Source organism: Phaeoacremonium minimum (genome assembly GCF_000392275.1).
Source record: "Phaeoacremonium minimum UCRPA7 unplaced genomic scaffold PA7_03_scaffold_410, whole genome shotgun sequence".
In the NCBI taxonomy this organism is placed as follows: Eukaryota; Fungi; Ascomycota; class Sordariomycetes; order Togniniales; family Togniniaceae; genus Phaeoacremonium; species Phaeoacremonium minimum.
In genome coordinates, this window is record NW_006921312.1 from 228,266 (window position 1) to 240,096 (window position 11,831).

The 11,831-nt window shown below is 50.7% G+C and overlaps 2 protein-coding genes across 2 annotated transcripts; one reads left to right on the top strand and one right to left on the bottom strand.

Moving 5' to 3' along the window:
- Positions 1-501: 501 nt before the first annotated feature.
- UCRPA7_5354 (putative microtubule associated protein) lies at positions 502-2,867 on the top strand (the record flags this gene model as incomplete). The annotated part of the gene is made up of 3 exons (XM_007917901.1): positions 502-617; positions 670-705; positions 983-2,867. The coding sequence occupies 3 exons, from the start codon at positions 502-504 to the stop codon at positions 2,865-2,867; spliced, it is 2,037 nt and encodes a 678-aa protein (XP_007916092.1).
- Positions 2,868-6,275: 3,408 nt separating this feature from the next.
- On the bottom strand, positions 6,276-7,942 carry UCRPA7_5355 (putative glycoside hydrolase family 30 protein; the record flags this gene model as incomplete). The annotated part of the gene is made up of 3 exons (XM_007917902.1): positions 6,276-6,449; positions 6,500-7,280; positions 7,329-7,942. 3 exons carry the CDS (start codon positions 7,940-7,942, stop codon positions 6,276-6,278), a joined length of 1,569 nt encoding a protein of 522 aa, XP_007916093.1.
- Positions 7,943-11,831: the final 3,889 nt, after the last annotated feature.

The following is an 11,831-nucleotide window of genomic DNA, read 5'->3' on the forward strand; positions in this document are numbered from 1 at the left end:
ACAGCGTCTTGCTGCTAAAATAAGGCGGTTGCTGTGGAAACAGCACCACAAGACGGGAAAGCGCGGTGCTACACTGGGCCGCTTAAACAACGACACATCCCGACAAGCCTCATATACCTACCTGCTCGTAATAATACAACCCCCCATCATTACGCTGTGATTTGCATACGTCGCGATCTCACTCCTCCTCACCACCACACTGCACCCGTCTCCTCCAGGCCATCGTCATCGCATTCGATGCACTGCACTTCGTGATAGCCTCAGCTGTGCAATGCATTGCGCGACGACCTGCCATCCAGACCTTCGGGTACATTAACAGAGACCACCGCAACCCACGCACCAATCTACGACTTACCGTACGCGGCAAGACATCGCGACGAGTCGAATAACATCTACGCCGACAATAATCTAATCATAGATTGAGCCGAGATCAATACATTCACAGTGCCAAAATATCTCCAGCCCCGCGACGCGCAATATCATCAACACACATCCGCCAATATGGATACTAGCTACCTGTCCCAACAGGTCAACACCATTATCGGCCAACTTCACGGCCTTTTTGACGAGATAGGAGTTCCTAGCCATGAGCGGGAACATCGCGAGTCAGAGGTAAAGTTTGTTGACATGTTTCCTGAGTGCCACTACTAACCCAATGTCAACAAATAGCTCTTCGCAGCCTTATCCGAAGCGCTGCATAACCAAGTGCGCATCGTAACATCTGAGAAGAAGGAGATGGTAGAGGAAGCACAGAAGATTATCACTACAATACGCCAGATGGAGGCATCGCTGGACGACTCGAAACCCCGCCGCGACTACCAATCTGACGACGAAGATCTGAAGATCACCTACCCTCTTACCAGATGCTTGCAAGTCCTTAAGGAGAAGCATATCCAAATTAGCCGCCTTCACAAAGAGCGTTTTGAACAAGTCAAGAGTTGGTCTGCCCTTATTCGTCGAGGAAAGAACATCATGCTAATAGCGAAAATGCAGAACTTGTACAGGCCCTTGAGTCCTACTCGTCTCATCTGGAGCCCACGTTCGTTAAGATCGCCCTACCACCTACTGGTCCAAACCAGTCTATCCCACCCAGCTTTGACTTGTCGCCATCCTACGTCGATAAGCTCGACAGCGAGTTCACGCGAGTCTACGAGGAGTATACTCGGAGAGTTGCTACAGTGAAAGCCCTGTCAGAACACATCATCCAACTCTGGGCGGAGCTCGGCACGCCCCAGGCCCAGACTGATGGAGCTATTGTCAAGTATTACCGCGATGCGCCTGAGCAGCTCGGCTTGCATGAAGAGGATCTTGCGCGACTGCGGACTAAGAGGGACAAACTTGCTGACGAGAAGAAGAACCGTGAGAAGCGCTTGAGAGATCTGAAGGTGGCTGTCGAGGCTCTCTGGGAGAAGCTGGGCATTGAGGAGAAGGAGCGTAAGGCGTTCTTGAACAGCAACCGAGGGTGTGGTGTCCGACAGATCAACGAATTCGAGGATGAGTTGGCCAGGCTCAATGAGCTGAAGCGACAGAACCTTCATCTTTTCGTAGAGGATGCCCGATACAAACTTCAGGAGCTTTGGGACGCTTTGTACTTCTCAGAAGATGAGATGCTGGAGTTCACTCCTGCATTCTCTGACGTGTACAGCGACGCTCTGCTCGAGGCTCATGAGCGTGAGATTGCCAAACTTGAGACTCTGAAGGAGCAGCGAGCCCCAACTTTAGCTCTCGTTGACAGGCACCGCACGCTTGTACACGACAGAGACGAGTTGGCAGCTTCGAGCCAAGACGCCTCCCGTCTCATGATGAGAGGTCAAAAGGGAGAGAAGCGAGATCCTGGCAAGCTTCTCCGAGAAGAGAAGATGAGGAAGAGGATTGCAAAGGAACTTCCTAAGGTGGCAGCAGAGTTACGAAAGATGTTGGACAAGTGGGAGGATGAGTACGGCCGTCCGTTCCTAGTTCATGGCGAGCGATATCTCGACGTTATTGAAGCCGATGATCCGAAATCAGCTCCAGGTCCAAGAGCGAAGACTCCAGCTGGGCCACCCCCATCTACAACGAAGAGTGCGAAGGGCGGTATGTTGAGCAGAGCCAACAGTGTGGGCAAAGGCGCGCAACCATCACGCGCTGGCGCGAAGACCCCGACGGCTGCTCATTCCACCATACCCAAAAAGGCTCAGCCGTCGAATCAGGGTAACAACCTCAAGGGCAGCCCTTCACGTATCCCTGCTCGTGTTCCGCTATCAAATCTCAAGAACGGCAATAACTCGCCCGAACGTGCTCGACCTCAATCCCGCGCTGATGGCGGCGTTATGAGGCCAGGTGCGCCTCTCATGCGTGCTCCACCCCCAAAGATGCGAGATCTGGTTCCAGTTCCGCAACTAGAAACCCCGGCAAATCCATACCGATCCGCTGGGCTAGGTTCAAGTATCGTGAGACAGGTTGAACCTGAGGATGTATATGACGATAGGCCCCTGTCGCAGCACGAGTACAGCCGCCCTCCATCCCACCACGACTACCATGCCTCGATGCGTCCGCCTGAGCGTATGATTCAGTCATCCTATCCGCAAGCTCCTCCCGCCAGGCAGATATCCAACACATCGACGGCAGTATCTGGATCGGAGAACTGGGAAACATACGACGACAACTCCGAGCCTGAGCAGGACGCATCTGACACATACTATGCTAAGGTTCGCGCCGCTAGAAGCAAACGAGCGTCGCCGGAAACGGGATATGGTCGATCCTATGCCAGCCAGTCGAAGCGCCTCAGAGGATTTCCACCAGCATCACATGCCGGTCATGTGATGGTAGACCACGACGGAAACAGGATCATCTCCGGCAGCGAGTGGACTGACGAGGATGCTTTTTAGCTTCACGTATCGACGTCTTTTCGTCCATGTTGACTTGAATCCGTGTCCATGCCGTTCATGTGGATGAATCATGTCCGTATGACATGCCGTCACGGTGTAAGGTGTCTTTGATCAGGCGTACAAACATGGATTGTGCTAGGATTTTCTCTTCACATCAGGCCGGCAGCAGGGACCTTAGCTTTCGCCTGCTGTCCTAATCCGGAAATGTTTGTGGATTCACCCTTTCAATTCTTGTATTTTCTTATACTGCATACGAGGTCTGGTGTTCGTTGACCCCCTGTGGAACGCGCCAGGAGTATATTATTGTCCAAAAAGTTCACTTCTGAGGCTAGGAGTTACTATTGAATCACCGAGGTGGAGGGTTGGACATAGTGAGGGCTGGGCAATTCGTCCTGTCCAGCATTGGAGAGGGCAAGTTTTGGAGTTTTGTGGAAGGCGTTGCCAGGAAACTCGGTCTGTATTTGTGTGTGTTTTAGACCTCTGTTGGCCAATCTCAAGATTATGGATGCTTGGACATCGTACACGACTACCGGTTCCCTCTTGACCCTTTCAGCTTGCCTGATACTGTGCAATTGTAGAGTCTCTAGATGCGTGTTTCAGATGGAGATGCCATTTCACAGTCTGAGATAACCGCCACCAGCTCATTCATCGTTTATGACGACCCAGTCTAGAAAATTGGTCGAAACTAGAGAAGCAGTTACATGACTACAATGGGTCTGAGACATATGTTTGCCGCGTGCCTTGAGGGTGTACACGAGATGCTCGGCGGCGAATAGGGACCTGCCAGGCATCCGGGTGTCCCGTCGTAGCGGGACGCTATCCCCGCGCCAGGGGTCCAGCGGGTGCAACGGCGAGGATCAGCCGCCATTTCAGGCGAGTCCCCACGTGGAACACTCGCGCTGTAGCAGCTCCAGGTATGACACCAAATTGACAGGTACACCACCGTCGTTTTTGCTACGTTTGCCTATCTCCTCGAACTCGCTTACTATAGACCATCGCGATACCTACCAACACCTCACGACGGCATCTAGCATTCGGTGATGGTGCCTCTCTCATCGACGGCCTCTATGGCATCATCCCTCCTCTGCTGAATACGCGTACCCCCTTCGCGTCCGGAGTACGAGCACCCATGAGCGCCCAGCAGGACGCAGCCCTGCGCGGCGCCTCGCTCGCCTTTCAGAACCAGAAGCCGAAGCTGCCGCCGGGCGATTCGAACACGCCGTCGACCCCGAAGAACAATGGCGCCCTGCTTGCTGCCACCTCGGCGTCTCGCGACCACAGCGTCTCGAGGGACACATCGCCGCCTCGGATGAGCCGAACGAACAGCACGAGGCCCTCTGCACAGAGAACCATCAGCAGGCAGACCACAGGCGGCAGCAGTGTGCAGGACTGGGGAGTCAAGAGCCCGGACCAGGCTGCTGCTGCTGCTCAGAGGCTGTCCCAATTCCTGAGCTCCCCGAGCTCTGCTACGGCCAATAGCCCATACTTGCTACCCCCTGGCGGCCGGCCCAGTGCGGATACTCGGAGTGCCAGCTTCATAGCCGCTACGCTGGCTGCGAGTCGCAGTGCGAGTCCTAGCCCGAATCACACAGGAACGCCGGGGTATAATGCAGGACATAACCGGCAGGCATCGTATTGGGAGACTAGACGGGGGAGCATCGGAGCGAGCAGCGTTGCGTCCACAGCGAGCCTGGATTTGCCAGACACCACTAACATTGCGCCTACAACCTCGTTGATCTCGATGTTTGAGGACAAGAAGGGTGATGATAAGCCATCAAAGAAAAAGGACGGGAGTCCTGGACGTGGGTTAGGCCCGACGCCGAAGCTACGGCCACCCACGCCAGAGAGAGAGCTGAGTCCGAAGAGGGGGGAGGATATCAAACCTGAGCCGAAGAAGACAGCTCCCAAGCCAAAGCCAAAGCCGAAAGCTAAGCCGCGGGCTGTTACGCCGCCGCCTCAGATTATTCGGCGAGCTGCTACAGAGATTGTCTCGCCAGAGCCGCGGAGAATTGAGCAAAGACTCAAGCTACCACCACCTTCACCACCGCCAACTAGGAATGTTCCTGTGTCTCAGCAGCCGCGTCAAGATAAGCCGGCTGAGATCAAGGCAAAGCCGCCTGCCAAAGCCACCCCTGAAGTCAAGTCATCCAAACCTCGAGTAACTCCCCTTGTTATAAGTGGTGCTGTTCCAACTAGACCCAGGCAAGAATCTACCACTAGCTCAGGACCTCGCCCAACGACGGCCAAGTCCGCGTCATCTGACGACACCTTTGTTTCTGCCTCATCCATGCAGTCTCCAAGATCTCCGTCCATACGTTCATTACAAGACATTCCTCTGTCACGAACGGACCGCAGTGTCGTCAAACCACCCCTCAAACCAAAATCTATCGGTCGACCATCAACCCCTAGAGCCGCATCACGACCAACCACCCCCAAGCCTCGTCGCCCACAGTCCGCCAGGATGTTATCTAACCCTTCTCCGACACGCTCGATACTTCAACAGCAGCCTCCTGACACTTCTGCTCTCACTCTTGACTCACTCACTTCCGCTATCGTCGCTGGGAATCTCGCGTCCGCAAAGCACCCATCTAACCAACTATCTCGCACACCACCTCCTATTCCAGCCCCTCGCCACCGACACAAAAAGATCTCTCCGCATCACAGCGGCCGCCAAGGGATGCGGCAGACTCTCCGACAGCCAGCGTCCAAGTCCGATGATGAGGATGCCAGGAGGCGGAAGCGAGCTCTGGAAGGGCGAAAGAAACATACCCATCACGAGGGAACACGACGACGGTGGCGTGATGAGATCTACGAGCGCGAAAAGAAACGGTACGAGGCTGTGTGGGCGAGTAATCGCGGGCTCTTTCTCGTAAATCACCCCTCGCATCCGTCACATTTCCAGATCATCGAGCTTCCTCCTACGGCTCTAAGAGAGGGCGAAGATCTGAGTGAGCATGTGGCAAATGTTGTTGTTAAGGACATATGGAGCAGGAGTAGACTGCCTGAAGATGAACTGGCTGAGGTATGGGACCTGGTGGATCGTGGTCGTAAAGGCATGCTGAACAAACAAGAATTTGTTGTCGGCATGTGGCTCATTGACCAGCGGCTCAGGGGTAGAAAGATCCCCGCTCGAGTGAGTTCCAGCGTGTGGGATAGTGTAAAGGGGGTTCGGGTACCCGGTCCGGGGGTCAAGGTCAAGGGAAAGTAAATACAGGAAGAAACGGTTGTCACATTAGAGCGGAGACAAAGGGGCGGCATCCGTGAGGTTATCTTCATTGCAGCACTATACCCCTAGAATTAGAATTCAGCCTTCATATTTACTCATTTCTTATCTTGAGCGTTTCTTCCCAAGATACCTTGTTCTCATGTGTCCAGCTACCTCCTCACAGGCACTGTGAGTACCAGTCATTAGAGTACTTGCATGTGCCCTGAGTGCAGCAGGTTGGTCCCGTCCACCCATTGCCCCCACACTGTCCATAAAGCGAGGAGCAGGTGCCGGATCCCCCAGAGCTGGTCGTCGTGCTGCTGGTTGCACTCTTTGTGCTTGTGCTGAGCGTGCTCGGTGCGCTTGTCGTGGCTCTGCTGGTCGTGCTAGAACTACCGCCAGTCGAGCCACCCGCGGTAAGCTTTACGGTGACGACAGACTTCGTAGGCAGTGATACGGTGACTGCGCCTCCGGAGAGTGATGCCCCGGTTGACGCCACCGTGTGAGTATTATCCGTCAACCATGCCTCGGCAGCACTGGGCGCGAAGCCGCTGAACGAGACCTTGGCCGACTGAGTTGATGTGCCAGAGTTGGTGAACACGACGACAATAGAGCCATCAGTGTTTTTGAATGCCCCAATTGCCACGCTTGAGATCGTGCCTGATGTCCCCAGCCGACGGGCGCCAGGACGAACGAAGCGAGACCACATCGCGAAAGCCCAAAGACGGCCCGACGGGATGGCAGTTGCGCCGTCCAGAGATGCTACAAGATAGCTCGAAGCTTGCGGCTGGTTGACTTCGAAGCCCTGCCAGTAGATATATGCAGATAGGTTCGCGTTCAGGATGCCGGTGGCTATCTTGCTCGCCCAGGTCATGCCCTCGCATGCACCACCGCTGCTATACCACGTCGTGCACCACGCCGAGTTGAGATCAGCGCCCTCGGTCTGCCAGACGGGCAGCTTGGTGTTCATCACCGAGTTCGGGTCGCCGCTGTACATGTGGGAGGTCATGGTCCCTAGGTACTGTTCCATGCCGGCGCTGATGAGAGCACTGCTCATCTTGAGCTGGTTCGGCCAGCCCATGCCGTCGCAGCAGGTTATCTTGACGCTGCCGAGGTTGTTGGACTGAAGAGTCTGGTATAGAGTTGGGATGAACGACGTGGCTTCTTGTGCGCTAGTTACGTCGATAAGCATAGAAGAGTAACCAACGCTACTATGAATTAGTTACCACCTTTTCAATGTCATGTGTGTTACCTACGAGTAGTCTGGTTCGTTTAAAAATCCGAGATGTGTGACAGTGATACCAGACTGCGCATAGAACTTCACGTATTGCGCCAGGAGGTTGGCATATGCTTGTCTCCAGTCACCAGAAGAGCAGGTATGTCCCGTTGTCCCACAGAGATAGCCTCCATTGCTTTGATCATTGTTGGTCTTCATGAACCCGGGCGCACTCCAGGCATCCGCATAGATGGTCTTGACACCATAGCTCATGGCCTGTTTGCTGAACCAGACCTGGCCAGAATCGTCATTGTCCCATGTGTAGTTGGCAGTGTTACCTGGTGCTCCAGGGCTAGTCGGCTCGATACTGTCGCCAGCTCCGCCTGACCCAATGCGGTTTCTGATGATAGTTAGACCAGCTCCGGTTGTCGTGCTGAAGAGGTAATCGAGCCCCTGCTTCTGAGGTGCTGCCGCTGCATTTTGGAACTCCTTGGCACGACCAAATGCTTGAGATACACCGAAACCATCAATTTGCTGAAACACTGTTCCGGTGTCAACAATGATGGCAGTTTGAGCTGCAACTAAACCTAGTTGAGTGAGAGATATGATTTTCATGAGGCTACACATTCTGATGCTTAGAGTATTGATCATCATTGTGGGTCGTTTTGACGGAAGCTTGAAACTTGTAGAAATACATTTAATATTACAGTGAAAATATCATGATCATCTGCGGAATATCAACCAAACGTGCAGCTAGAGGTTCCGGCTTACCGAATAAATCTTTCAAGGTTCCCTGTGTGGGTGCTGAAATGGCCGTCTATGGCAGACTACGGCTCTCAAGCCCTTTCAGGCCCAAGCCATAAATTGACAATGGCATTCCTGTAACGGTCTTTCCATAGTACCCTAATAGCAAAGGAGCAGGGTTTTCAGGATAACACTAGCACTGTAACATGATATTACAACCCTGAAAAAATTAAAAATCTTCTGATCCAGCTCCTTAAGACCTCCAAATCAAGCACAAAAGTACAATCGGAAGGACCTGGAGTTGCAATAGTCTCTATATTTGGTTAGATGATGTACAGTACTTCCGGACTTCCTAAAATGGCCAATCTCGCGGGTACACTGTCGTATTATTGGAGGGATTATTGACCCCGCGACAACTACACCACGTCCTGAATGGCAATTACTCTCTCCAGGTTGGCTATGAGATCCGTGTACACTGTCTTTAACACCAAAATACCCCGTATTTAGCTAATTAACACTACACTATGATATGATGGGTGGGTATCATTGGCGATTCAGGTAGGCATCAAGGTAATTCACACTGTAACAACTTAGAGAAAACTTGAACCAGTATTGGACTTCATCTGCATAGGACAGTATGTTGTCGTGATCTGATTGGTACTTACTCTAGAAACTACCAATCAATACATGTGTAGACAATTCCTGAGATTGATAAGTTATGAATGTACAAGATGGAAAATTACGTGATGTTCGTCGAATAAAAAAGGCCTCTAACTCCTCATTACTGTCCGAACTTAGGTCTTGAAAGACGCTGTTATCGACTATGCTCGTACTGTCCTCCTCAAAAGTAACAGAGAACTTTGTATATTATCATTCAATAGAATATGCTCATACATCTAATGGCAGAGAATGTCGTTAGGAGTGTTCCAAAGAATGCTGAATTGGCTCTAGCCAGAATGTGGTGTATGGACCTGCCAGTGCTTACACAAACCACTATCTTCATCAAAACTAGTAGGTACGAATTCACGGATGTGCCGTCCAGGTTTACTAGAGGTATTGTCGTCAAGGGTTGACGGCTTGAGACTCTGATTTTCTGAAAGTGTCGAGGACGAGAGTGACTGAAATGCATCGAAATAGCACACAAACACACCCTCGACAATTTAGTGTATCTCTGATATCCTTTCAGCCTCCTCTATACACATCATTCACTCAAAGAAATTCGTGGATCTCCTCCCTCGCAGTTTAATGCTGATGTCTCTGATAGAATTCCACCCATTCCTTGCATTCGAGTGATTAGCCGGAATCCATACACGGAGAGTATGGCTTAAGACAGTCTTTGAACACGAAATCCTATATGTCAGACCATTGCTGAGCTTCGGTACAACCACGCCTAGACTTCCTGTGCAGAGCCGTCTATTGTTAATTAAGAATCCGTCGCAGACTATCGCTAGCTTGACCGGACACCGTTCGTCGGCCATGACAGGCTTTAGTACTTGTGGAAAGCTACAAAGATCTTCAAATACTTTTTGCAGCAGAACGCAGGTGTATGTCGTCTTATGAGATCCCTTGACTTAAGCATTGTTCTTTTATGATCGCTGCAACGCCTCCATTTGCATCGTAAACCTCTCCTTTTCCTCCCGGAGTTGTATCAACCTCTCGCTCTCCCGAATGGCATCTTCTAGCCGAGCTTGTCCCAACTTTAGCCTTCTGATATCATCATCATTTGTCGCCGATGTAGATATCCGAAATGATCTTTCACTTTGGTTATTTGCTTGAGCCGTGTTCGAGACCGTGGTGCGTAGTGGAGATTGGGCGGTAAGGATTTGGATTGTACTTGGTGGCTCCCAAAGCTGTTCTGCAGAAGAGGAACAAGCTATATCTGGGGAAGCTTCAAGAGACGGTGGTAGCGCTGGAGTCACCCCTCCCGAGTACTGCTTCAGGGGATTTGTTACCAACTCAAAATGGGTAGAGGCTTGCCATCTATGATCTTCTAGAGGGTTGGATACATTAGTTCTCAAGATTGTTTCACTCCATCACGACAATACACGCATAGTAGACCGCCGGAACAGTCTGTGGTTCCGAGGCTCGAAATGAAGATATAATGATGACTTTCGGCACAAATCCTGCTGGCTGTTGGTTCAAGGACTGATTAATCAAGTGTAAACATTGTGGGGCAAGGTGCAGGCCAAACAATAAAATGGTGCTTTTAACGACCATTGTGAATTATTATATGCTGATTTGGCGCTCCAATAATAAGTGATTTATGTAGTCGGCTCATTCTAGCAGTTCTCGCTTGCCCTATTCAGTTTTTCTGGAGTTTGGGCCGCGCTGTGGTTGTGCAGGCTGTCTGGCTGGGTCGAGAATCAGCGTGACCATCTATTATGATGGCAGATTTTGAATTACTTACGGTAAAATTACAAAGATATCTATCATCATATGTTCAGTGGATTGACAAATTTCTTGGACATGGCAAGACTGGACTTTCGATTGGAGACACAACACCTTCCCCCCCTCTGCCTCAAGGTAACAACTATCCTCCTTCGTCTTACTAGGCAATCTCAGAGACTGCTGCTCAACACCGGCTTCAGATATCACGAAGCACATATGAAGGAAAGCCTCCAGGGCGTGAGAACGTACTGAGAATGCAACAGGGTAGTAATCTTGATTGTGGGTGACAATAGGTAAGTGAAGCAAGTAAAAGCGGAGTAAGGAATAGTACAGAAATCATCTAATAGCTTGTAGGGGTATGACCTGGTCCCCCAGTTCACTATAACGATATTGATAGACTATTTCGTAGGTCCTTATTTCTATCAAGAATTCTATATTACTATTGAAACTGGTCCGTCTCTGCACGAAATACGTACTATAATTTCACTGAGTGATCAGTATTGTGATCCTACCCTGTGGTTCTTTAGTGGGGAGCTTCATTGACCATACAGAGACAGCATTTGCTTTAAATAGCCGTGGACATTTGCTGCCTTGTTTCGACATGTTGGTTCACGTCATTCACTCTCAATACATATATGTAAGACACCTCAGCCGGATGTACAGGTATGTTGATTATAGTAAGGATAACTACTTGTCGGCCGATAACAGCATCATAGCAGATAAATGGTCAAAAGCAATGCAACACGCCACTGAAGTTTGACCCAGCCGTATAATATAACATTCATTAAGGGGTACGCAGAAGAGAGCAATGCACCTTAATATATGTTTGTAACAGGCTTCATTCCGATAAAACTCACCACTTGTAGTGCTAGTTCCATGTGCTCTATTTACAGTGTTGACATGAAATCCTCAAAGGTCTCTGGTGCTTATATAAATCTCAGAAGCATAAGCTCACTTGCGCCTCAGTTATAAGATTCAGATCAATATTTTGCTACGTTCGCATACCCTTCCCTGCTCAAGATGTAACAAGAGGTAATTACACTTGCGGTCACTTCGAAGGGAAACACGGACAAACTCTGACCAATCAAAGCGAATTGCTGCGTATCAGTACTCATGCAGGCGATCTTCACGCAGATTCCTAGCTCCCCACCCTTATCAGCAAAGTGGCCAATCCTGCATGGCTCGAGATAGTACTTGGACAGGATGTGCGTGCTCACTGTGGGGGAAGCTGTAAAGATACATGCCATTTTGCCAGGGGTCGCATCGCATGCGGATCACTCCGAGCTGCCCGGGAATGTATAGCTTGATTGAACATGTAACCTCTTATCTCAAAGCTCCTCATATTGACAAATGTGGCTGAAGATAAGCATGTTTCTCTCTGTCACACCATGTTCAGCAAGATAGGGTGTCA